Here is a 27,220-nt window from a genome sequence, read left to right on the forward strand (position 1 = left end):
TGCCTCCCTGCTTCCCGAGTGTGGCCTCTCAGGATGCGATTCCCCAGCAGTTTGGGCGAAGGAGCATCGGCCACAAGAGAGACTGTGAGGATCCAAGGCAGGAGTGGGTGTAGGAGACCTCTCCAGGGTCACAGCACGGCCCCCTGAGCCCACCCTGGCCAGAGAGATGCTTTGTAGGGAGAGCTTGCTAATGCATGGACAGGAGCTCATCAGCAGGCCCATCCTCCAGTGCTTCCTTAGCATCCTCATCCCTGGAGTTAGGGGTGCCAGAGAGGACACCCCAGCCTGGCCTTGAGCGCTCATTCATGGCCTTGCTGCTATTTCTCACTCTTTCCCCAACATCCTTTTGTTTTCTGATGGTGCTGTGACAATTTGTGTTGCTGATTTTAAACGGATTCCCTGAGGGTTTCATCCCTTGCTCCCCAGGATTTGGGGAAAGATGGGTCTGTAGTTGTCATATCTCAGCTCCTTTATGGCCACTTGACACAGCCAGAGGCATCTTGGGCCAGGGGACAAGTCCTGGAACTGGTCATTTCACCGGTGTGGATGTGTCCAGCCTGTGTTAGATCCTGGAATATGGAATCCTTTGGGTAGGAAGGGAAAATAAATATTATCTCTATATAACCCCCTGCCATGGGCAGGGACACCTTCCACCATCCCAGGCTGCCCCAAGCCCCATCCAGCCTGGCCTTGGACACTTCCAGGGATCCAGGGGCAGCCACAGCTTCTCTGGGCAGCCTGTGCCAGGGCCTCCCCACCTTCACAGAGAAGAATTTCTTCCCCATATCCTACCCAAATTCCCCCTTTTCCAGTTTTAACCCATTCCCTGTGTCCTGTACCTCCAGACCCTTGTCCCAAATCCCTCCCCAGCTCTCCTTCAGCCTCACTGGAAGGGGCTCTGAGTTTTCCCTGAAGCCTTCTCCTCTCCAGGCTGAACAACCCAACCCTCTCAGTCTCCTCTGGATAAGTGCACTGATGGAAAAGCACTTGAGGAACATTTGTGGGAATGTGACATCTCTGAGGTTCACTGGTCCTTGGAATCTGGCCGGGATGAGGAGATTCCAGAGTTGTTTGGGGGGAAGAGGGGCTGGGTGACAGCAGGATACACAATCAGCATCAATCTTAAGTGTCATAGGAAAAAAAAACCCAAACACACCAACAGCAGCCTGTGCATCAGCAATCCAAAGTGATACCAGGAGAAGGGAAATCAGGACAAGCGGGAAAATTCTACAAGGCGCAATTAATCAGATCCAAAAAATAAACCACAGCTCTGCCTGTGAGGCAGCTGGAGAAGCAGAGAAGCAGAAAACGAAGCTGAGCCTCTCCCTCTCCCCATACCCAGCATGCAAATCCATCCTGAGCAATTTCTGGAGCAGCAGAAGGTCAGTAATTGATTTGGAGACCCGAATTTCTGACTGCATCACCACACAAATGTGCTTCCCAGCCCGGCTGGCAGCTATGCAGCTCCCACTGCAGCAAATCAGCTCGGAATACCAATGGAGAGGGGAAGGAACACTCTCTTTCCCTGACAGAGGAGAAATGGGGAGGCAAAAACCTTTCCATGCTGAATTAACCCAGTTTTGTCGGGGGTTGCAACCCCCCTTCCCTGCCTCCCTTCACTCTTCAGAGCAAAATGCCTGTTAAGGGCTCCCTTGCTGGGGTAAAAGGGAACTGGGAATGCTGGAGGAGAAGGAGGAGGAGCAGGGGATTCACCTGGGGCTGTTTTTAACTTGGTCTGGAAGCTGCTGGCCTTGGAAATGATGCTGCTGTTTCAAAAACCAGAGTGGCTCTGGTCCTTCCCACTTCTCAGCCCCACAGCTCAGGCATTCTTTGGGAAGCACTGGGAGCACTGAGAACCTCGTTCCAGGGATGAATCCATGGTGCTGTGGTGGGGAATGGCTGCTCCTGGCCCAAACAGCTCATCTCCCTGTCTGGATTTGAGAAAAAACCTTAAAAACCTCTTGGTTCCTGGAGAGCTGCATCCTCCCCAGGGACTATGGAGATTCAAGGAAGGGATGAGAGAGATCCACGCAGGGTTGATCTATCCACAGGAATTGAATCTCATTCGGGAAAACCTCACACGGATGTCAGAAGCTTAAAAGTGGGGCCCAGGCTGAAGATGAGATCCTCCAAAATGAGATCCTGAGGAGGCAGGATCCCTTCCCACTGAAATCCTGAGCGTGCTTGGCCTTTGCCATGATGGGGATTATCCCAGCTGATGGGCCAGTAAAGGCTCTTGGGATGCTGCCCCTCATCCTGCAGGACCTGGGTGGAGAACCATGGATTTGTGCAGGGTGATCCAAATCTCTGGTTTTTGGGGTTTGGCACCCAAACTCCACAACCTCGGAGTGCAAAGCAGCTGCCCACAGAAGTGATGGTGTTGGGAGATTCTGCTGTGGTTTTAAAAGGTTCAGAGGGCCCCTAAGCCCAGTTTTGTGGGTTTTAAGCCCAGACTGGCTCCTTACCAGCTCTGGATGTTGCAGCAGAGGAATTGGAGGAGTAACTCAAGAGCCACTATGGGAAATCCAGGAATAAAAAGCAATGTAGTGCCCAGAAGAGCTTTGGGCAGTGGGGTCTCCAACCCTCATCAGCCTTACCAAAATCTGTTCCTGCCTGCTTCAGGCTTGGACTTTGCATGTCTGTGGAGCTCCAAACCCCACATCAGCCAAGAGGGATTTCCTGGGATACAGCCAGTGCAGGATGAGCACTACATGGAGCAGAGAAATATCCAGGAACACGACTCAACAGCAGGACAAGGCCAGCACAGCTATTCTTTATTTCTTCTTTGATTATATCCTTTCTTTTAAAGAGATCCACAGTGATGCAGGGGACAGATGGGCTGGACGAGCTGAGACCATTCTCTGCTCCCCCTCACCCTCGTCTGTACAAAGAGATGCTGCAGGGAAAGGCAAATATTTGAGTGTTTGGGATTCTGAGGAAAAAGAAACCGGATCATGAGCCAGCAAGCAGCTCTTTACTCAAGCAGAGGTTTCTGAGGCATGGATGCAGCCCTCCAGAGGGGCTGGAGCAGGGGGTCCTGGAGGCAGGTGGAAGGCAGGATGGAGGAAGAACATCTGCATCCTTTTCAAGCCTGCACCCTTATCTCAGTCCCACAGCCGAGGGTGTTTCAGAGGAAAAAGGGTGTTGGAGGGGAAGCTTGGGAGGGGAGAGGAGGAGGAACCCTGGGAGACAGAGGCTTGGAATGCTGGTGTAAAGGAGGTAAAAGGGATTGGGGAATGAAATACGCCATGAGGATCCACCTTCTGACAGTGGCCCTTGAGGTGTTATTTCAGTTCCAGAGATGCCTTCACCTGCTGTCCCCAAGGACAGCCAGCACGGATCTCCTCCCTCCAGCCTGCCCGTGCTGGCACCGGCCCCTGGGAGCAGCAGGGCTGTCCCTGGGCATCCCCTGTGGCCACCGAGGCTCCGTGGAGGTGGGACAAGGTGGCTGAAGGTCACAGACACACCAGACAGCCCATGGGGTGTGCAGCCCTACCCCAGAGCGTGGACATAAAATTATAGAACCTGTGAACTATTAAGGGTGGAAAAGACCTTTGAAATCGTGGAGTCCAACACGAACCCATGTCCCCAAATGTCACATCCACACGGCTTTTGAGCACATCCAGGGATGGTGACTCCGCTCCTTCCCTGGGAAGTCTGTTCCAATCCTTCTCACAGAATCTCCATGCATGTCAACAGATGTCCCAAGAAGTGCTACAGGGAGAGAGGGAGGGTTACAGGCTGCTGAGATATTTGTGTATTTTATATTTTTCAGACTGCTGAGTAGTTTGTCTATTTTATGTTTTATATATTATCTGCATTTTAAGGATTTGTGGATTTGTTTGTTGTTTGTGTTTGGGGTTTTTTTTTAATCCATGTCTAAGAGCCTGCAAGCATGAAAAGACAGTCTGAAGTGGAGGAATATTGGAAATACTTTATGTTCAAAAAGAGCTTTAAAATCCTTGAGTCCAAGCATTCCCCCAGCACTGCCAAGCTCACCACTAACCCATGTCCCCAAGTGTCACATCCATCCTTTAAATCCCTCCAGGGATGGAGACATCAGCCTGTTCCAATGTCTGACCACCATTTCAGTGAAGAAATTGTTCCCAAAGTTCAATATAAACCTCCCCTGGTTCACGTTCAGCTCCAGAGCCTGGCTCTGCCCCTCTGGTCTGCTCAAGGAAACATCCTGAAAATGAAAATGGGGAAATGAAAATGAAAATGGAATGTTGTGGGGAGCCAGCCCCCACACAGGGGCACGATCCGGGCAGCCCTGCAGGAGGGCACGGCCAGGTCTGAGCCACAGGGACATCATTGCCCAAAATATCCCCTACCAGAGAATTTTGGCCCTTTTATCTGGCGCATCCACTGGGCAGATGGTGGCAGGACGTGGCTCAGGTAGGGAGGCAGCTCCTGCACGCTCCAAATCCTTCCTTTTCCCTCTTCTTCCTGGCAAGAAAGGGGCTGATTAGCACAAAATCCATGGCAACCCGGCCAGCAGCCTCGGAGCCAGCTCCTCGCTCCCTCCCCTGCTCAGAAAGCCTTTGTCTGCTGCTGGCACATCCCTCAAGCCCTCGTTTTTTGCTCTCCTGGATTTTGGAGGGAGAAACTTTGCACTTCTCTTTCCCTCTGGGCAGAGCTGGCCAGGGAACAGAGGATTCAGGTTTCCCTCCTACCTGTAAGAGACACTTTCGCTCCTTTTCCTATTCCCAGGTAATTTCTGAAGAAACCAGGCAAGGGATATGCCCTGAGGATTCAGGCTTGTCCCAAAGATGAGTAAATACCCTGGACTGATGCCCCTAAGGAGATTATTTCCACCTGCAAACAGTACAGGGGGGAAAAAAAAAATATCAGGCTGTGACTGCAGAAATCTTTTCAACAACCACCTGGCAATTACAGATCAGGGTGTTATTATAAATAATAACAGTCAGGCGTGCTCTCCTTTGGGGTTAAGGGTGTTCTTGGGGCAGTGAAGCAGCATTTTTTCCCTCTGGGTCTCACAGAGCATCCTGTCTTGAACCAGCCTGGAATCCAGTCTGTGCCTTGCCTGAAATCTGAAAGTGCAGCCTGCTGAGGATAAATCAATGGGAAAAGGGGAATTTTCCTTTCCAAGGAAAGCCAGGCTAGAGGGAGTCCCCCCAGATCCTCTCTGATCCCGCTCACCAGGCCCACTCCACACATGAAAACCGTTTTAAAAGCAGCCCTTGAACCCCCCCATTTCCCTCCCTGCTGGAATCAGCCCCCGCCGTGTGTGGAGCCCTCCAGGTACCTGGGCAGGGTGAATTGAACCTTTCCATCCCAGACTGGCAGAGATTCCTGCCATTCCCCCTGCTCCCCTTGGCAATCACTCCGGGAGACCGGCGTGAGCCCCCGAGGAATCCTGAGCTGGCAAGAACTCCCCAAATCCTGTCCAAGCAGCCCCAAACCCTCTGGCCGGTGCCAAAGCGATGGCAGATGACCACAGCTGCAGGAGCATCGTCCCCTCAGCATCTTCGAGTGAAAACTTGGGGGAAAAAGGGCAATTCTTGGCAGTGGGGGCTGGGACAGGAAATTTTTTGAGTGCTGCAGGAGGACCTGGGATGCCTGGCACGATCCACTCGGTGTTCGAGTGGTCCTGCTGGAGCCTGTAGAGCTGGCTCTGCCTAAAGATAATTCCGAGCCTGCAGCCCGGGCTGGCTGCAGCCCAGGCCGGCACAAAGAGGGCTTTGTGCTGGAGGATGCTCCAGGGGCTGGGGCAGAGCGGCTCTCAGGGGTACTGAGGGCCCGCAGACAAAACGGGGAGAAGCTCAAAAGGGACCTTTCTGTCTTTGCTGTCTGGGAGATGGAAGGGGAGCTGCACATTGGGATTAAAAAGCTGCAGGTGATCAAACCCCCGCGGCCATGGGGCGGTGAAAGGGGAACAAAGAGTCCCAGGGGGGAGCAGAGCAAACACTCCACGGGGATGTGATGGGAAAGAAAGGAGCTGGGAGGCCGAGCTGCCTTGGCACCTCTCGGATCTGCCCGGCCCGAGCTCATTGAAAGCCGTGTTCCTGCCGGGTTTGAGATGATGCGGGGAATAAAGCGTGTCCTTGTGTCCTTTACACAAACACGGGGTGCTCGGGTGTGTGTGCAGGGGGAGCCTGGAAATGTCCCCTCCATGGCTGGAGGATTGGAGAGGAACCTCTGGCAAGGGCGAGAGCTTGGCTCGGTTCAGAGTCACGGAGTGGTTTAGGTTGGGACACTGGAGGTCACCAGGTCCGAGGTTCCCCTAGAGCAGCTTACTCAGGCGGCTTTTAAAAATCTCCAGGGAAGGATAAATGCAGAACTACAGGTTTGGGTTGGAAGGGACCTTAAAGTTCATCCTATTCCACCCCTGCCATGCACAGGGACACCTTCCACTATCCCAGGTTGCTCCAAGCCCTGTCCAGCCTGGCCTTGGACACTTCCAGGGATCCAGGGGCAGCCACAGCTTCTCTGGGCACCCTGTGCCAGGGCCTCACCAACCTCACACTGAGAAATTTCTTCCTAATATCTAATCTAAATATTCCCTCTTCCAGTTTAAAACTATTTCCCTTGTCCTGTTACTCTCTGCCCATGTGGAATGTTGATCATCCTCTTCTTCATAAGCCCCTTTAAGCCCTGGAAGGGGCTCTGAGCTCTCCCTGGATCCTTCTCTTCTCCAGGTGAGCACCCCCAGCTCTCCCAGCCTGGCTCCAGGGCCAGGTCCAGCCCTTGGAGCATCTCCGTGGCCTCCTCTGGACCTGCTCCAGTGATTCCATGGCCTTGTGCTGAGCCTCCAGGGGTGGATTGGGTACTCCAAGCTGGACATCACAGGGGCAGAGTAGATGGACAGAGCCCTTGGTCAGTTCCTGTCCACATCCACCAGAGTCTGACCTGCTGTTCCTAAAGGAGAAGGAGCAGAGCACAGCTGTGGTCAGGGTGGGGCTCTCAGAGCTGTGAAATAACTGGACTTGCACCTGGAGAGAGGCTTGAGAAGCTCTAGACTGAGGACTTTGGATTTCAGGAGAGTTGACTTCAGCTTTTTGGGGAACTCTGAGGTTGTTATGAAGGGAAGAAGGTGTCCAGGACAGCTGGCTGATTTATTTTTAAAGAAAACTCATTCAGAGCTTGGGAACAAACCATGCCTTTGCTCATGAAAATCAGGAATTTCAGCACAAAGCCTCCTTGGCTAATTAAGACACTTCTTAGTGAGCTGAGCTGTTAAAAGGGAGCATACAAGAAATGGAAATAAGGAGGGGAAATGAAAGAGGAGTGCAAATGCAAGCCTGGGGTACTTAGGGATGAAAGCTGGAGGACTGAGGACCAGCTGGAGCAGAGAGTGGCCAGGGATGCTGAGAGTGACAAAAAAAGGGGGTTTGGAAACGTTTTAACAGCACATTTCAGGGAAAATGTGTGTGTGTTGTTGGATGGGGGGACAGCCTCACAAAGGCTGATTATGGGAGAGGTTGAATGCCCTTCTTTGCCTCGGTTTCTGTAGGTCAGACTTGCTCCAAGCTTCTGCACATAACAGCAGTGTTTGGGAAGGAGAATAACCAGCAGCTGGGGAAATGAAATTTTAGGGGCTGTTTAGTGAAATTAAATGTATTTACATCCATGAGGCTGGTTGGAAGTGCTCTAATGGAGCTCTGTGGTGGAATTGTGGGGATGCTGCCTGTCACCTACCAAAAAACTCCTGGTGTCTGATCTCTGCCCACCCTCAGGCGTCTCCAGGATTTATACCCACATTAAAAAGGGGACAAAGGAGGATTTGGAGAGCTCTAGATGTCAGCCCCATATTTAGACCCTAGAAAAATCATGGAGCATTCTGGGAATTAATTTCTGGACATGAGAAGACCAGAACTCACAGGCTCTAAGTTCAGCTCTCTGGATAAGGTGCGTAAGGTGTTCTGCAGAAACAGAATTCCAGGGAATTCCTGGGAATTCCAGGTGAGAGGAAGCACACAAAGCAGTCAGCCTTTCTTCTTCTGAGGCAGTAGCTCTGAACTGGGCCAGGCTGGCGTTTTGAGGATGTGAGGAAACCCCTCAGGAATCAAGCCCTGGTGCTAAATCCTTTCCTTCCCTGCCAGAACTGGGATGGAATCATGAACAAGGAGGCAAATTTCACCTCGTAGCACATGGCAAATCTCGAGGTTTCTAAAGATCAGTCCCTTCCCTTGCTCGTCCCAAAGCTGGGATGGGAAAATGGTGAAAAACTCCAAAAAGGGCTTTTCCCAGGAAATATGGCCAGGTATATACAGCCAACGTTGGGCTTGAAGTGTTCCTTTTAGCTCAGGGCAAGGGCTCAGCCTGGCTCTTGTGTGACACCCTGGCTTTTCCCACCCAGGAATATTTTTTTGGTGGCTGTTTTTTGCCCAAAGGAAGGGTTTCCAGGAGCACCACCACCTGCCATCCTCCACAGAGGTGCTGGAGACTGCAGCTGCTCCCTGCAGAGCTCCTGGGACATCCTTCCTCCTCCATCCTCCCCTCCTGCATGGCAAGGAACTCTCTGATAAATAATTCCCTTTTTTTTTTGGCTGATTGCATGCTGTTACTAGGAAACCTCCTGGCATCCCTGGGACTGCAACTCAGAGCAGGCTGGCAGCTAATGGAGATAATTAAGATTTTACAGCCACCTTTCTGAATGAGCTGGCCACACCCTCCCTCTGGGGGTCTCAGAGGGCTGGGGGCCTCTTTCTGTGCTGAGTGGGCTTGGAAGAGACCCAGGGAAGGAAAAATAACCTCTCCAGGACTTTGCTGGTGTCCATGCTGGGGCTGTGTTAGGGCTGGGAGCAAACCAAAAGCAAAGGGGCATTTCCAGGTTCTGGATTTCAGTGTCCAAGGGGACAACAACCCCGAGGCAAATCTGGGAGCTTTCATGGGTCAGGGACGTTCCTAAGGTGTAGTTTGGTGTGGCTGCTGTTCTGTAATTAATAATATGGACTTGATCAGATTGGGCACGTGGTCTTAGGCCAGAGGATGGGTCCTGGTTGCTGGTGAGGACACAGCTCCTATTCCCATCCAAATGAGTGATTCCACTTCTGGGGGAGAGGTTTGTGTGTCACAAGCCAAGAAAACTTCGCCTCTACAGCCTTGGATTAAAAATGCACTGGGGAATTGTCCCTTTGCGAGATTTCTGAGTCCTCGGTGATTGCTCTCTGTAAGAAAGGACTATTGCACTCTGTCCTGGCTGAGTTTCCTCAGCTCTGTGGGGGAACTGAACAGCACCAGGGCCACTGCTGTGCCCAGGATTCCAGCTGGTACCAGCCCAGGTCTGTATGGTTAAACCCTCAGCACCCAGGCTGGCAGTCTGGGGTGACCCCTGGCTCCCACATCTCCTGAGCCCAACCTGCTGTTGGAGGCACTGCTGGACCCTCACCATGCCAGGAACCTCGTGGAGCAGGCAGAGCCCACCCTTGGCAATCCAGCTGCTGGGATTGGCAGCCTTGGAAGGGAGCAGCACGCTCTGAAAGGCTGCTGCCTTCACAGGATGCGACTGAGAGAATTAAGAACTTGATCCCTCTGATCTGGTTAGAGGCCCTGCAACAGCCTTTGAGTTTTAATTCACCTGCAGGGCAAGATTTCCTCTAACACCCCAGCCCCAGCAGCTTCCAGGGTGGTGAGGGACGTGCTGAGCCTGCCCACAGCTGGGAGCCCAGGAGCTGCTCAGCTGCATCTCCAGCTCAGCCCACCCCAAACCTCAGCTCCCACCTTATAATCACAGCACAATCCCTCCACTCATCTCTCTGGAGTGGCAGGAAGGAGCTGACCTTTTCAGATCTCCACAGGGCACTGCCAGCAGCATTCCTGCTTCCCACTGAGCTCTCTCCTCGGCTACCCAGGCTGGGAGCAGTGGAGGGCAGCTCCCTCTGCCCCCCTGAGCAATCCCTGCCCAGGAGAGATCCCCCCCATAGCACATGGCATTTCTGGAGCAGCTCCTTCCTGCCCCCCATTGCTCCTGGGAAAGGCAGACAATGATCTAAGAATGCAAAACTCCTGAAACCCCTCCAGAAAGCCGAAATTTATGAGCAGCCTGTTCCAACTGGCAGAGGGAAATTGTCAGTGGAACAAAAACATTGTGTAATAACCTCCCTCCTCCCCCTCATCCCCCTCTTGGGGGAGAGCTGAGGCAGCCACAAGGGAGAGGGGGGATCCAGGGAAGGAGCAGCGGTGAAGCACTGAGCATCCTCACGGAATCACAGAATGGATTGGGTTGGAAGGGAAAATAAAGATTATCTCATTCCAGCCTCCACCTTCCACCACCCCAGGCTGCTCCAAGCTCTGTCCAGCCTGGTCCTGGACACTTCCAGGGATGGCACAGCCACAGCTTTGGCACTGCAGACCCCTCTCGGTGGAGGCCCCACAGCATTTTAAAACACATTTAGGTGTTGAGGGCAACAATGACCAGAATGATTTGTCTGACCACAAGGACTCTGTAAAATCCACCTTTTGCAGCCAGTCCAGCTCTTGGCTGCTCTGAATGACGGGTGAATGAAATTGGTTTCTTGATCCTTCTTCATAAAATAGTTTGAAAATATAAAAGAAGAAAGACTGAAATCCGGAGTTTTCCACATATTCGATAATTTACTTTAAATTCCACATTTACATTTCCTTTTAACTTCCCAGCCATTGGAACCTGGGGCTCCCAGGAGTGAGTGTGATCACCCAGGGCTCAGGAGTGTCCCATGCCTGGGAATGCTGGTGCCAAACAGCTTCCCAGATTTCCCAGGGAGATGAGGGAGGGTTTTAGGAGTGGTTTGCACACCCTTGGGTGCTGCTCCTCCTGCACAGCTCCTCTGGCCAGCATCTGGTTTATAAGTGATGCCAGAGGGGTGTTTTCTCCTGGGTTTTGGGGTGTCTCACTCCCACGTGTGCATCCCCTCACTCGGTTGTGAAACGTGCAGCGGGGGAAGCGAGTCTGGCTCCGGTTCTGGTGTGGAGCCTGACGCCTCCTCCTTGAAATCCCTTGTTTTTTCCTTCCCCCTCCTCCTGCCTGCCTCGATCTGAAGGAAAACCCACTCAGCAGACAGTGTCAGGCTGTGAAACAAACTGGGAATACTCCAGCTGGGATTTTTTTCCCCCCCATATATATCCTTATCTATGTTATCTGTATCTATAAAAAAGGTTGAACTGTGATAGTTGGAATCCTGTGTAGCAGAGTCAGCCTGAAAATTCAGTCTTTGAGCCCTTAAATGTGTCACTCCTTGGCTTTCCTGGTGAGAGGAGACCCAGTGTGGCATTTCTGTGAGTCTCCACTGAATTTAATTAAGGTTTTATGGGGGTGGTTGTGGGAGACCTCGAATCACTCACTGATTACAGGACAGCAACTCCCAGTGCCAAAAGTGTCTGGAATTAGACACTTTTCTGGGAACAGTGACCCTTTTCATCATTTCTGCTCTGGGGCTGTGACAGAGGAACAAGGTCCTGTCCATTATTAGGTCGTGGCAGCCCATGACAGGGAGAGCAGCCAGCTGATCATGAATTAAAATGTGCAAAATTGCCTTGTGCTTCCTCTTAATTGACCCAAAGGAAGTAAAAAGGGAAAAAAAAAGAAATCTGGGAAAATTAATTTTTAACTGATTTTTTTCATGGTAAGAAAATGTAGAGCTTTGGACTGACTAAAACTTCAGGGATTGGATCTAGCTGAAAAAGAGAAAGTGGAAAAGTTTTATTAAGGTTCCTTCAAGGGAAATTTTTTAACAGTTAATAGTAAAACAATGTTTGAAAGAAAATGAAGTGTTAATGTCCTGGCTGTTATTAAAATTTTTTAGAACTATTTTTGTAGAATCCCAGAATGATTTGGGTTGGAAGGGACCTTAAAAATGATTCCGTTTCAACCCCCTGCCATGGGCAGGGACACCTTCCACTCTCCCAGGTTGCTCCAAGCCCCATCCAGCCTGGCCTTGGACACTTCCAGGGATCCAGGGGCAGCCACAGCTTCTCTGGGCACCCTGTGCCAGGGCCTCCCCACCCTCACAAGGAAGAATTTCTTCCTAAGCAAAGAATTCTAAGCAAAGTGTTTAAGTTGTGAGTAAAATTAAAATTTATCCAATTAAAATGCTAGACTGATTCCACACACACACACACCCCCACCCACCCCCACCCCCAGTTTAAAATATTCATTGAGCTTTTGGGAACAAGGAAAATAATCTGAAATTTTATCTTCCAGTCAGCCTGGAGAAATCCACGGTCCTCCAGCCTGGCCACCTAAATTAAAAATGCAGTTAATTATTCCCATGGATTAGTCTGAAACTGGCTCTTCCACTTCATGAGGAACGTGTCTCACTGCTGAGGACAGCACTGGAATCAGCGCCCAGAAGATTCCTGCTTCCAAGAGATGGAGCAGCAGCCACTGGTGCTCCAGATGGAGATGCAGCTGGCCCATAAAAAAAGAATTTTCAGGGTGGACTTCAGCAGGACCAACCTTGATTTCCACCAGCCTTTGTCTCCAGGCTTCTGGGAGAGGGAATGTGGCTGCAAGCCACAGGAGAGGAAGCAGCGCTCCAGGGTTTGAATCATCTCGTTGTGGACAGCTGAGACCTGCAGGCTCCTCTCCGGGAATTTTGTGGTGGGAGCAGTGACCTGTCCTCATGTTTCTCAAATCTGATCCAACATTTGGATGACTCTTTATTTTAAAGAAAATTCAGCAAAAAAAATCAGGCCTATTTCTATTTATTTTTCCTCTCTAACCTGATAAATGTCAAGTGCCTGGACCCACTTTTCACCCAGTGATTAGCTAACATAAAACATAAATTATTTTTTTAATATTTTTTTTTTTTGCTTTATTTCCCACACATTTTTGTCCAAATACACCATAAGTGCTTCAACCTTATTTTCCTCCCATCCCTCCTGGACTGCCAGGTGGAGCTGAAGGGTGTGAGTGGATACAAAAACCTGCTAGGCAAATAAAACCTGGCACACCTGTAATCCTGGAGCACACCATTCTGGTGCTTCCCCAACACAGTGAGAGACCAGAGGCAGAAATCAATACAGACAGAGTTTTTATGATTAAAAAAATTGTGCATTTCGACAAACAGCTGGCAGTTACACCCACCCCTCATCCCCCTTAATGCAGAAAATGCATGTCTGGAACCCAGACGTCTGATTTTCTAATGCCACGTGTAGTGACCCACTAGGACTGTGCTTGAGTTAATCTCCTGCTTTTGGCTACCAGACAAGAGCCCAAAGGCAGGCCCACCCTGTACTTCACTCCAGTCGACCCTAAAGAGAACCAATCCCCCTTTCCAAGGCATTATTTTCATGTAAAAAACCTATAATTTCTATCCAATGTTTGAAAACACCTCTGAAAATCAACATGTGGGACACAAACTGATTTATTTTTAGGAAAAAATGTAAACAAAGAAGAATTTTAATGAGGTGGGTTTTTTGTTTTGTTTTTTTTCCAAGATGTCCATGGGGAAATAAGGCTGTTCCTAGTAAACTGAATGGCACCGTGGCTGGTTGTCTTGTCCAGAGGCCAAGTGACAGTCTGGTCACAACCCAAAATAAAAGGAGCACAAGGTTCAGCACCTAGGCATGGTGCTGATGGTACAGATAAAGCCCTGGTGCCTGAAATTCCTCCTTCCTTAGCAGAAAGAAAAGATACTCAGGGAGCTTTGGAGGGGATGGGGAGGCATCACCCAGGGGTTGTGGGGGATGGAGGGCTGAGCTCAGCTCAGACTCCCCACCCCACACGTCTCTGAACCCCTCAATTTGTCCCTACCAGGCAGACCTGTGGCTGCACACGAATTATTTGTCTCCCCTGCATCAACCTAAAACCCCCTGTGGAGCCCCAGGTCTGGAAGCCTCCTTTCATCTTCCCAGGCACGTCGGGGTCTCGCTGGATCCCGGTTCCCGTCACATTTCGGAACAAAGGCGTGAACCCAGCCCGGAGCCTCCCGGGAGAGGCGTCCTGCGGGCTCAGATGCACACACACAGCGACTGACACGCACACACACGGAGCTCACAGACAGCTACAGGCACACAGACACAGCCACAGCTTCCAGAGCAGTGGGATTGCTCCTCCTGCTCCTTCCCAGGCCTTGGGCTGTGGACACAGCCAGGGCTGCTCCTGCTCGGGCACGGGGTGAGGAGCAGAGTTGGGCTGAGATCGTAGAATGGTTTGGGTTGGACAGGACCATAAAGATCATCTGATTCCAACCCTCCTGCCATGGGCAGGGACACCATGGGCAGGAGTGCTCCACTCTGACAGGGTCAGGAGTGGTGTGGGCACAGGAGGGAGAGCCTGAAGGCATCCACAATTGATCTGTACTGTCTTGGGTGCCAGGTGCCCCAAAATTGCCATGGCAAGACCTCTGGAGTCCCTTTCTGGGCAGCACCAGAGGTCTCTGCCCCCCATGCCAGGTACAGGCAGCTGTGTGCACTGGAAAGGCAAGAAAATACAGCATCCATCTCACATTCTGCTGGGCAGGGAGCACAGGAACCCCCTGTGCTGCTCATCACAGCAACTTCTCCCTTAGATTTTAAGTCTTATTTTGAGTTCATTACCCAAAAGTCCCCTTCCTCCTCTTGAAGTTCCTCTCTCGGATGGATGCGTGCTGCTACAGAGGATCCGGGGTTTGCTGGTGCTGCTGCTGGGGGGTGTCAGCCTGGGGGTTTCTCTGTCAGGAGATGTCTTGGGTACAACACTTCCTTGTTTGCAGGGTGAACCGCAGGGTGTCTTGTGGCTGACAGCAGGATCCAACAGGGCCAGAAACACGTGTTGCTCCGGGTGTGACTTCCAGGGCACACAGGAGATTTCTGGGCAGCTGGAATCTCTGAATGTGCCCATGCCGAGTCCATGATCTATGCCACAGGCAAGAAGAGGCTGTAGTGCCCTGGACTCTACGGAGCAATCCAAAAACAAACCTTCTCACCGCTTCTTGGTGCTGGTGCCATTTGACCCACAGTCCTTTGCTTGCTGGGAGGGCTCCTTCCCACTGGAAATCAGCTTCCCACCTGAAGCAGCCCCATGGATCACGCGCTTGGAGCAGCAGAGGCTGAGGGTTGGTGCCCAAGGAGACATCCGTGGAGGAGAGCGACGTGGTTGCTCCAGCCTGGGAGGAGGGGAAGGGGAAGGGAAGAGGGATTTTGCTTTGTGGCTGATTTTTGACCCCTCCTTTGATTTCTGAGCACAACCACCCATACCGAGCTGCGTCCTGTGGGAGGAAGAGGAGGAGAAGGGACTTGGCAAAGGAGCTGAGTGCATGTGTTGTGTCTGGATGCTCTCCAAGCTTCTTCCACGCAGGTCCTGCCTTCCCCACGAGCCGTTCCAGTGGCCACCTCTACGCTGCCACCAAGCCCAGCTGCGGGTTCCCTGCTTGCTCCCGTTCCCTCTGCTCCTCGTTGGCCTCTCCTCACCCAGCCATGAGGCAGAGAGAGTCCTCTCCCTCTTTCTCCCCCGTCCTTCCCTCTCCTTCCCCCCCGTTCAGCACAGCGAGAACCGGCGGGAGTTGATGTTCATCTTGGTGACCCCGATGAGCTTGAGGGGCGTGGAGAGGCTGAAGGAGCTGACGAGGGGGAAATCACAGAAGAGGTCGGCCAGCTCGTCCCTCTCCTCCAGCTCGTAGGTGGCATCGTTGAGCATGCGCTGGTGCAGGTGACACGTCTGCTCGATCTTCAGCTTGTTGATGTCGCTGCGCAGCCGCATGAGCTGCCTGGCCAGCTGCTGGTCCTGCAGGCGCATGTCTGCCTGCAGCAGGGAGGGAAAAGGCCTTTTAGTGGCAAATCCGCTGTCTCCCTGCTGGGGAGGGTGAATTGTGGGGAATGGAAAGGTGTTGAGGTGCTTGAGCGCGTCCAGAGAAGGGTGACAGGGCTGGGGAAGGGTCTGGAGCACAAGCCCTGTGAGGAGCGGCTGAGGGAGCTGGGGGAGCCTCAGGAGAGCCCTCATCATCACCATCATCATCACCATCATCATCACCATCATCATCTCCATCATCATCTCCATCATCATCACCATCATCCCCCCAACTCCCTGACAGAGGGGTGCAGCCAGGGGGGGCTGGGTTCTGCTCCCAGGGAATCAGCAACAGGATGAGGGGACACAGCCTTAAGCTGCTCCAGGGGAAGTTTAGGCTGGACGTTAAGACAAAGCTCTTCACAGGAAGAGTGATTTGGCATGGAATGGGCGGCCCAAGGAGGTGACAGAGTCACCATCCCTGGAGGTGTTTAAAAAATAGGCTGATTGTGTCATGGTCTGGTTGGCGAGGTGGAGTTAGGTCACAGGTTAGACTCGGTCTCAAAGGTCTTTCCCAACCTTGCTGATTCTGTGAACTCATCCAGAGGTGCTGGGTCTGTGAGGGAGACAGGGATCTTCCAAACCAGCAATGCATCCCAAAAAATTACCAGCTCAAGATGGGGAATTTTTAACAATAAATTCTGTGCCTGCTCATGTTTTCAGGAGCACCAGGAAACGGGAATTAAAGCCGAGCCAAGGCTGTTGGCTTGGGTATCCGTCAGGCTTCAGAGCTTCCTTCTCAACCTTAAACAAAGCCCAAATTAATTTTGCTCATAAGGCAGCAGCCACAGGGAGACAGAGCAATTAGAAGTGGAAAGGACCAATTAAAAGAACACCAAGAAAAGAACTGATCACCAAATACTCAGCCTGGGTTTCCAGCCTGCATAAATCAGAGCTGGCCCATGACAGACTCCACCTTCCCTGTGGCTTATTTTATCTTGGTGATTTGAAGTGGCTCTCAGGATGGGACCTCCATGGTTTCCCACAGGACAGAAAACTACAACCTCCCAAGCTAATGATCTAGATGTTTTGGAGGTATTTTTTTTCTCCCCTGGCACCTGGCTTGGGAAGGTGGAAGACTCAGAAGAAATGGAAAGAAAGAGGTCTTTTATTAAAAAAAGGATCTAACTCATAACTTAGAATATTCATTGTCACAGGATGTTGCGGGTAGTGAAGGAAGGAGGTGAACACTTGGTGTGGGAATCAGCCTGGCAAACAGGAGCAGGCAGGGCTGGAAAATCAGATCAAGACAATTCCCACTTCCCTCCTCACAGAAAAGCAACAAAACCACAAAAGCTACAAAGAAAAGAAGGTGGGAAAGAAGCCGAGCAGGCTCACCAGAAAGGGCTGGAACAGGATGATCTCTAAGGTCCTTTCCAGCTCAGCAAGTTACAGGAATCTGAAATGTTTTGGGATAAATTTCCCTTTCCTGGATTTTAGCAGCATGGATGTGATCAGACCATATCAGTTTCCCTCCAGGCCTGAAAAGGAGCTGCTCAATTTGTAGGTACACATGTAGCTCTGGGGACAGGAATAAATTACTCCTGGCCTGGTGGCTTGTGCATGAAGATGCAGAAGGGAAGGGAGGAGGGAAAGCTTGCCTTAGAGACCCCACAGAGACCCTGATATTCCTACACGAGACCTTTCCATGTCTGACACAAGGGCTGCTGCAAGGAGGGTGTGAACCAAAGCAGCCTCGGGGTTGCTTTAGCTTGTGCCATGATCCCTCCTCCTCCAGGCAAACAGAGAATCCCAGAATGGTTTGGGTTAGAAGAGACCCTAAAAATCATCCAGTGCCACCCCCTGCCATGGACAGGGACACCTTCACTACCCCAGGCTGCTCCAAGCCCCATCCAACCTGGCCTTGGACACTTCCAGGGATGGGAACCTGTGTCAGGGCCTCCCCATGCTCACAGGGAAAAATTGTTTTCTGGTATCTAAATCCCTTCAAACCCAAATCATTCTCTGATTCTCTGACTCTACAGAGGCATCCTGGGGGACCTTGCCTGATGCTCCCAGCCAGCAGCAAGACTCCAGATTGGCTGTCTGGAGAGGATTAAGTCACCTTTGTACCAATCTCTGAGTGAATCTCTCTCTCAGGAAATCTCTCTCAAATTGTTGGCACAGTTGGGGTCATTTACCTTTATCAAAAAACCCCCACTATTTCCTCTCAGACCTCATAACCTGTGCCCCCAGCAGAGCAATGCCACTTGGCAAGTTTTTATTCTCCCACCTGAGTTACAATAAAAAAAAAAAATAAAAAAAATCATGCTGTTGATATTTTTTTCCTGCCTCACAACAAATGCTGGCTTTTTATCAGCGAGGTGATCACAGGTGTTATTGAGTGACCCTGGGTCATTCTTTCTTCTCGGCGTATCAAGTTACCTAAGAAATGCCAACAAAGGCTTTCATTGAATATTTGGAAGAATGTGGGATTAAAAAAGCCTCTGCTGCCAGAAAACAACAAAAAAAAAAGCATTTAAAAGAGAATTATGAGGCCATTGTGCAGAGGGCTGTGTGTTATAGGTGCCTTTTTTCTCTTGCTAACCAGCTTTACATTTTTTGACCTGTTCTTGTTTTCCCCCTCTTTTGAGGAATCTGATTTCATGTAAGCTGGAAGGCAAAGACCTCCAGAAAACAAAGATAAGGAACAAAGCCTGGCAATGGTTGACTAAAACGGTGTGGATGTGGCACTTGGGGACAAGGTTTAGTGCTGGCCTTGGCAGTGCTGGGTTAACAGCTGGACTTGATGACCTTCGAGGGCTTTCCCAATTTAAGGAATTTAGAATTCCATGTTTTCTGGGTTAACAGCTGGACTTGATGACCTTCGAGGGTTTTCCCAATTTAAGGAATTTAGATTTCCATGTTTTTGTGAGAGGATGGTGCACACAAGGGGCAGATGGAAGATGGGATGAGGGCTGTGCCTGTGCTCCTTGGAAGGCTGCCTTGTCTTCCCAAGGGCTTGGGAGTTCCTTTCCTGGTGACAGGTCCTGTGGAGGCAGCTCTGTGGGGGGACAGCTGAGGGTGGAGCACCAAAATTGAGCTGTTCTGTGGGGCATGAACCCTCACCCCCCACACTCATCCCTGGGGCTTGGCTGGAGATGCAAACCCCCTGCCCTGCACCCTTGGAGCTGTCCCATTAAACTCTGCTCTGTTCAAACCCTCCCAGAACATCGAGCAGAATTGCAGCCAGAGCCCAGGAATCCTCCTTCTCCTTCCCTTTCCCAGAGGCTCTGCACCAACACTAAATCCATTTCCCCCCATCCCATGCTGGGGCCCAAACAATCTCTGGAAAGGATGGGTGATGTCCCTTTAAAAGCAGCTGCTGTCAGGCCAGCAGAGCTCCACAAAGCTGCCTGGGAGTGAATTCTGGGATTACAGGGGGGAAGCTGTGGGGTTTTTGGCTTGCAGAGTCCACCCACAGGGTTGGTCACCACGGGGTAACTCCACACTCCAGTTTATCCATGTGGGGTGGCAGCAGGATCCCACACACCAATGCAGCATCCTGGAAAAACCCGTGGGGAGCATCCAGCCAAAGCCAGGATTTTGATTTTCTTTGATCCTCTCATGGCCAGGGAAAGGAAGAGCCTTAGGTGTGTCTAGCTCATAAAAACCAACATTTTAACACATTCTGCCTCTCTCTGCACACCCAGCTCCAGCTGTTTCTCACCAGCAGGGCTGGGGAATGCTGTTGGAATGGACAGGATGCCGGGTTGAGCTTCCCAGGCTGGAAGGGGGAACCAAACTCAGGTCCTTCCTGGCAGTGAAGCTGAAATGGAAAGCTCAGGACCACAGGATCTTATGAACCTAGGGAGGATTTTCTGCTTGGATTGATCCTCAGAGTGTCCCAGGGATGTTTAATATGGGTGAGGGAGACAAAGCTTTGGATGCATCCTTTGTTTTCCAGTCTAGGTGGCTCATCCTAAATAGCTACATGCAGTTGCCTTCAATTTTGCCTTCATCAGACAGGAAGACCTGTAATTTTCCCTTTTCCAGCAGCCCAGCTTTTCTCTGCATTGCTTTTGGGGGATTTTCAGCAGGCAGCACCTCAAGGCATGGAGGTGAGGAGCTCTTTGAGATTTCCCTCTCTTCCCAAAAGAGAAGATCCCTGTGGATGAAGCCCCAGCCTGGTCCATGGAGCTCAGGGGGATGGTCTGTGGAGAGGCAGCTGCTCCCACAGGGCCAGCCCTTTTCATCTCCAAAAGATCAAAAGAAGCTGAAATGTGAATTGGCACTTTCCTGAGTGCACCCACTTGGATTCAGGCACAAAGAAGTGCAGGCCTCTTGTCAGATCCTTGCCAAACCTTTCGGACAAGTCCCCTTTGTGTTTTATTTTGGGGCTTCTTCAGAAGTGCTCAGATGCCACCATGTCATGGTTAATTTTAGGTGCTCACGCCCTTGTGGTGCAACCCACAGCCCCAGATGAGTTTTCCCAGATCCTTCTGGAGCCCCTGGGAGTTACCCACCACCAAATTCCAGGGGACCTCTGCCAGCTGGACCATGCAAAGCCTGTCATGGGCCCCACATCTCACTCTTCCTCAGTGTTGTTCAGGCTGTGCTGGCTCCCTCTCTCCCCAGAACAGGGTGGCTGCACCCAAAGGGACCCTTGGGGGTTGTCCTGTTCCATGATAAATCCTAAACTCTTCCCTGCTTTCAGCAATTTAACAGCAGAGGTCACAGAGTCACAGAATGGTTTGGGTTGGAAAGGACCTTAAAGCTCATCCCATCCCACCCCCTACCATGAGCAGGGACACCTTCCTCTATCCCAGGTTGCTCCAAGCCCTGTCCAACCTGCCCTTGGACACTTCCAGGGATCCAGAGACAGCCACAGCTTCTCTGGGCACCCTGTGCCAGGGCCTGCCCACCCTCATAATGAGGAAATTTGGTGCTGCTTCATTGTTTAAAGTCACTCAAGCACTTGTTCAGCCAATATGAGTATCCCAAATGAAAATAAAAGGGCTTAACATTTAATTTTTAAAAATCTGACCAGTAGGGCACTGGTGTTTTATGATTTCCCAGGAGGGACCATCAGACATTTGTGCTCCTTTTCAAGTCTTTCCTGCATTCTGGCTCACACCCCAAAGATTTCAGTGCCAAGCTGGTGAATTTGAGATAGAAAACTAATTTTTCTTAAAAAGACAAAGTTAAAACTGCTCTAAGATGTCCCTGTTCATAGGGTTGTACTTTAGCCATACTTAGGAGTGAGAGTGCTTAATTTTATAACTTGTAAAACCTGGCAGATTTCAAAGAGCAAAGTGTGAGTCCTCGAGTCTGTCACCCTCCCTGGGCTGGTGATGGTTTTTCTCTGGGCACAGATGAGGAGCTGCCACTCTTGACAGGGCAAAGGCAAACACAAGGGCAAAGAAGAGGCAGGAGGAGCTGGGGAGGGAAATGCTCCAGCCCCAGGGCAGCTCAGCACACGCTGAGAGCTGCAATTTGCTCCTACACCTCCACAGAGCCTCTCAGCACAAAAACAAGAGCAGTTTGCATGTCTGAATAAATCAGCTTCTCAGGGCCAGGTTCTCAGCAGGGCCCAGCTGACGTGGCTGAGGCTCTGTGGGTTTATTCAGTCCTACAAACCCGGCCTGGGGTGCAGAACCAGGGTCTGGGACGGGTCACGTGAGGTGACAGGCCAGGAAAAGCAGATGGACAATAAAACCTTGGGTTTGTCTTTTCTCCAGGTGAGCAGCCTGAACCTGGCTGAAGCCAAATCAGAGCAGGCTCTGGAGACACACAGGAAAATTCCTTGCAGTGTCAGATGATGACTTTTGTGCAGATTGGGAGTAACAAGAGATAGGGCAAGAGGAAACGGCCTCAAGCTGCACCAAGAGAGGTTTAAATTGGATATTAGGAAAAATTTCTTCAGCAAAAGGACTGTCCAGCCCTGGCACAGCTGCCCTGGGCAGTGGAGGAACCCCCATCCCTGCAGGGATTTGAAAGCTGTGTGGATGTGGCTTGGGAACATGGTTTAGTGCTGGCCTTGGCTGTGCTGGGGAGTGCTTGGACTCGATGGTCTTAGAGGGCTTTCCCTACCTAAATCCTTCCATGCCTGTACCAAATTTACTCTCCTGCCTCTGCTGCTTTTGGCTGGGAGAGAGTTAAATCCAAATCTGGGTGGTCCTGTACCAATTGCCTGTTGGGAACAGCCCCCAGCATGTGCAAACTCCTGAAGCTCTACGTGCTTGGCAGGACGCTCCCTGGGACAAGCCAGAACCATTCCAGGGGGATGCTGCTGAAACAACCCAGCCTGAACACTCTGGGAGCTGTGCTGAGGGTTGGGGGTGATGGAGCTGCACACTCTGCCTTTCATTCCATAAGGACATGGCTGCTGCACTTCTTTCCTGCATGGAAACAATCTCCACACTCACCAGATTTTGTCCCTTCATAGGATAGGTGGAGCCTACAGACCCTAAATAAACATATGGTGGGATCACAGAATCGTGGGATGGTTTGGCTTGGAAGGCACCTTAAAGCTCATCTTGTTCCACCCTGCCATGGGCAGAGACACCTTCCACTGTCCCAGGTCGCTCCAAGCCCTGTCCAGCCTGGCCTTGGACACTTCCAGGGATCCAGGGGCAGCCACAGCTTCTCTGGGTGCCCTCGCCACTCTCACAGCCAAGAATTCCTTCCAAATTTCCCATCTAACTCTGCCTTCTGGCAGAGGGAAGCCGTTGCCCCTTGTCCTGTCCTTCCAGGCCCTTGCCCAAAGTCCCTCCCCATCTTTCTTGTAGGCTCCTTCAGGAACTGGAAGACCACAATTAGGTCATCCCAAAACCTTCTCCAGGCTGGACACCCCCAGTTCCATCAGCCTTTCCCACAGCAGAGCTGCTCCATCCCTCTGCTCATCCTGGTGCCTCTTCTGGGCTCTCTCCAGCAGCTCCAGGTGCTCCCTGTGCTGGGCCCCAGGGCTGGGGCAGCTCTGCAGGTGGGATCTCACCTGAGAGGGGCACAGGGACACAATCCCACCCTCCCCTGCTGCCCACACTGGGGGATCAGCCCAGGACCTGCTTGCTTTCTGGGCTGCATCGTGCTGTGGAGCCTTCCTGATGGCTTTGCCACCACAACACGAGGAAAAGCGAGGAAAAATCCTGTCTGTGTTGGGATGTTTGGAAACTTGTTCCTCTATTTGACAAGAAACTGGATTTCACCCTTGAAATGTAATGTGAAATGCACCTTTTGGTTCCAGCACCGTGTGATGGGATGGCCTGGCCACGCTCCCTCTGCCTGCTGGCAGCTCTTACCCACACTCGTGCCTCCAGCACAGCTATTTCACCCTGTGCTCAGTCAAAAAATTGCTCTCTCTTTTGGGGAAATGGTTCTAAATTACCAGTCACGTCCAGATCCAGCAAGGACCAGTATAATTAAGTGGCTGGGAAATGGAAAGTGAGGAACAATTAGGGTTTGCTTGGCCTTTTCTTGTCTTTAATTTAAACTTTCAGTTTCTGACAGATGGTGGTTTAGACACCACACCCCAGTCTAAGGGTAGAATCAGACTCTGAGACAATTTGTACTTCCATCACAGGCAGAGATTGAAAGAAAGCCCCAAATCTTTTAAAATCGAGGGTTCTGAGAAGGAAAATCTGCTTCTTACTCTCTTTGATCATCTTGAGATTCAGGGTTTACATCAAGTGTGAATTTAAGATTGCACCCAGATTCAGGTCACAGATCTGGAGCTGAGGTTCTCCAGAGCACTGAAGGGCTGTAGGGGATCATCTCAAAGCTGTTCCTAATATTCCTGAAAGCCACAATCCTGAGAAAGAAAGTCACCAAAATGCAATATCCAGAACCACCTCTGTAAATAAATCCTCAGGGGACCAGTGGAGTTGGGTGAATGTAGCAACAGAAAGTTGACAAATCAACGTTATCTGAGGCAAAAGTCACAAAGAAATCTTTAAAACTGTTATTAGTTTTTGTCAGAAGTTTTCCTCAAAGATTTCAGCGCTTCTCAGAAGCAAAATGTCTGCACAGGACATTTTCACTGCACATTTTCATTTCTGCACATTTTCACAAGTGTTGGCCACAAGTGATGTCCCAGACCCTGCTGCAAATATTCCTGCTGGGACTCACAGGCAAAATTCCAACTGGGCAACAGAAACAAAGCCACGTGTCATGAGTCACTTCCAGTGATTGGGGCCAAATAAATAAAGACTTTTCGTGCCAGTGAGGAGGAGGGAAGGATCATTGGGAAGTGTGATTTTGGTGTCTGATTGCTTCTACTCTTGTGAAGAGCACCTGAACTCAGCCTCCAGCTCTGTCTTTAGCTGCTGTGACAGGGAGATATCCATCCTATAGACCCCCAGAAAATCAGAGAATATCCTGAGCTGGAAGGGACCCACAAGAATTGAGTCCAACTCCTGGCCCTGCACAGGACAACCCCAAAATCACTCTACGTGCTCAAGAGCATTTTCCAAACATTTCTTGAACTCTGTCAGGCTTGGTGCATCCTTCTGGGAATTATCCCCAGGCTGTGCTGACTCCTGGGCTCGGCTGGGAGCTGGGCCAAGGATGAATTTGTGTCAAAGACCACGAGAGCAAAGTGACAGAGAAAAGGTGAATTCCAGCCCTGCGCCCTGGCTCTCTGGATTTTCCTAGCACAGATTCCTAGAAAAGACAAAGCAATTTTTCCCCTCCTTCTCTGGAAATGTCCAGCACGTAACCACCAGAAATAAACAGATGGGTGAGACAGGGCCCAAGGCTGGGATGGGAGGGTGACTGAAATGCAGACTGGATCTGAATCAAAGAAAAGGCAACAGAGGATGGACCTGGAAGAGCCAGGTGTGGAAAACCCAATGAGTGATGGAAAACACAATGACTGATTGTTGCTTTTCCACCTGGGGCTGCAGGCAGGTAGGAACAAGGAGTTTCCCCACTCTTTCATTTTTATCCCCCCTGGGAAATCTGTGCTAACAGGGACAGGCAATCACTTACCAGCTCCTTCCTGAGCCACGTCAAAGCTTCGTCGATGCTCTCAAAGCCACCTATTCTCCCTGAGGTGACAGCCCCCTTGTCCTGGGCAGGGCTCCCGTTGAGGTGCAGCTGCACCTTCCTCATGGGGACAGTCTCCTCTGGGGTCTTTTTGGCCTTGGTGGCCTCGTCCTCCCCGTCCCCCTCGGGCTGGGGGCTCTTCCAAGCCTGCTCCTCCAGCTTTGCCTTCCATTCCAAGTAGGAAGGGCGCCTGGTCTCCAGTCTCAGCTTCTCTGTCAATGCCTTGAGGGTCCTCAGGTGATCATCCGGAGGAGGAACCCCCCCAGACCCTGCATCCATGCTGTCCAGAGCCTCTTCTATTTGGATTTGGGGCACAGACATCCTCTCTGGGGGTCCAAAGGCATAGAGGTGGGCTGGGAAGGACCAAGGATGGAGATGAGAACCTGGTCAAGGTTTGCCCAGGGGTCACGAGGTGCTCAGCACAGCTCCCTGGAGGACAGCTGAGGTGTGGGCCCCTGCTCAAGCACCAAACTAGCCTTGGATGAACACCTGGAAGAAAAGAAAAGAAAAAAAAAAAAAGGATTGGTTTTGAGAAGGAAAAGGGAGTGAGGAGTGACAGCTCTTGCTGGAGCAGGGGAGTGAGGGTTTTGGGAGAGGCTCAGTGCCAAGGTGCTGCTGGGGAGGGTGACCTCACCTCGGTTATCTGAGTGCTCTGGGGCAGGAACAGACAGGCTTTTAGCAAAGCTCTGGTTACCTGCACCTCCAATCTTAACTCAAGGGGCCATGGAAGGGCTGCCAAGGAGGCTGGGACACATTCCCAGACCCCAAAGTCCTCTGGAGACAGCAGTGGCTGCTGCTGGATGTTGGGCTGTCTGGTTTTGCTGATTTTCTGCCTGGCAAACCCACATTTCCCCATGGAGGCAAATCAGGTCCAAATGAAATAGGACAACTTGAAAGAGGGGAAGTTTAGATAATATATTAGGGAGAAATCCTTCTCTGTGAGGGTGGGGAGGCCCTGGCACAGGGTGCCCAGAGAAGCTGTGGCTGCCCCTGGATCCCTGGCAGTGTCCAAGGCCAGGATGGACATGGTTTGGATCAATCTGGGACAGTGGAAGGTGTCTCTGTCCATGGCAGGGGTGGCACTGGATGATCTTTAAGGTCCCTTCCAACCCAAACCTTTCTGGGATTCTGCAAACCCAAACTTCTCCCAAGAGTTTGAGTCAAAAGGAGAACTGGAAAAAGGGATTTATTCTCCCCCACACCGCACCCCCCTCCAGTTTTACAGATCTGGGTTTGTTAAAGCTGCAGCCTGAGGATTCAGCTCCTTCCTGACCCTCTCTGGCTCCAGTCAGGAACACGTCCCTGCCATGTGAGGAACTATCTGGGGTGCTGGCATGGTTTGGGTTCAGACACCCAGGGAGACTTGGATTTGTGGCTTCCATCACTGGCCACATCCAGTTTGTCCAGTGGGAATAGTCCCTTGCACACACCCCTCAGGAGCAGCAGCACAGGAGCTTCCTCCCCACTGTGCCCAAAGCTGGTCTGACAAACCCTGGCACCTGGAGGGGCAGAGGACTCAACAACTCCTCAAGAGTTAAGCTCAGGCAGCTTCTGTATTCATTTGCCAGCAGGATCAGATAAGAGACATTTTCAAGGTCGTGTGCTCATCTATAGCTGAGCTAGGAATAGATCCAGAGCTCTCCTCTGAACATCAGGCACAAACCAAAATACTTTTCTGCCTGCCTGGTGAGATGCTTGGAAAACCAGGCAGGATGTGTGCAGCTTCCTAGAGCTACTCAGCCATTCTTCTGCCTGCCATTTCCACAAAGGCATGTGCAGCTCTGAAATCCAGACCATAATTACGCCTCTCCAACCTTTTCAGTAAGAAGATTCAATTTTAAATAAACACTGAGTGAGAGCAAGACTTATCCCAACAATTGTGTGGGGGCACATGAGCTGAAGGAGGAGCTGATAGTGTACACACAGACAGTGTGGGGGTGGAGAATTAGTCATGTTGTGGTCTCCTTCCTGCTCCTATTTATGTTAATGAGAGTTTTTCGTGGAGAGGGAGCACTCACAGACACTCTGTCAGGTTGAAGCCAACAGCTCTCATGCCTGGAACAGAAACAATTTTCCTTCTTCTCTTGAAAAAGAGGGGAAAGCAGTGGGCTGCCCTGGTGGAGGGGTGCTCTGTAGGGCTCAGGGCATGTCGATAAATTTACATTTCCTCCCACTCCAATTTCCCCAAATCAATAAAAGAAAACAAGTAATGACTTTAAAACCTCGTTTCTAAGCTGTTTTTGGGTTTGTTTCTGTCCTATGAGACCTCTGTGGAGATTGCTGAGGGTGGCCCAAACCCAGCAGGCAGTCCAAGGGTCTGCTGCAGTTCCACACTGGGCTGCTGGATTTGCTAACCCCCAGCAAGGATCGTATTTTTATCGTTTTCTGAATGCCACAGATACAAAACAGAGCCCCACACAAACCCTCCTGTCCTGTTCTTCAGCCTGTGTGGAATCCTCAGGGTGAGAATGGCCCCTGGAATTCGAGCCCTGGGCACAGCTGAGTTAACATTTAGAGCATTGG

General features: G+C 51.1%; 1 protein-coding gene across 3 annotated transcripts in view; it reads right to left on the minus strand.

Moving 5' to 3' along the window:
* Nucleotides 1-772: 772 nt before the first annotated feature.
* FAM167A (family with sequence similarity 167 member A) overlaps nt 773-27,220 on the minus strand; it is a 32,141-nt gene continuing 5,693 nt past the window's right edge. The window contains exons 2-4 of one of the 3 annotated variants that reach the window (XM_086875586.1): nt 24,641-25,186; nt 4,335-4,449; nt 773-4,189 (exon numbers count right to left, since the gene is read on the minus strand). In XM_086875586.1, coding sequence (XP_086731712.1) covers nt 4,089-4,189; nt 4,335-4,449; nt 24,641-25,018 — 594 coding nt within the window. In that variant the 5' untranslated portion in view covers nt 25,019-25,186 and the 3' untranslated portion in view covers nt 773-4,088. Of the gene's footprint in view, nt 4,190-4,334; nt 4,450-12,632; nt 15,668-24,640; nt 25,187-27,220 lie in introns of those variants that run through there. The other 2 variants (XM_086875585.1, XM_023924212.2) reach the window with 2 other exon arrangements.

Source organism: Cyanistes caeruleus, chromosome 2 (assembly GCF_971803275.1).
Source record: "Cyanistes caeruleus chromosome 2, bCyaCae1.hap1.1, whole genome shotgun sequence".
Taxonomy (NCBI): Eukaryota; Metazoa; Chordata; class Aves; order Passeriformes; family Paridae; genus Cyanistes; species Cyanistes caeruleus.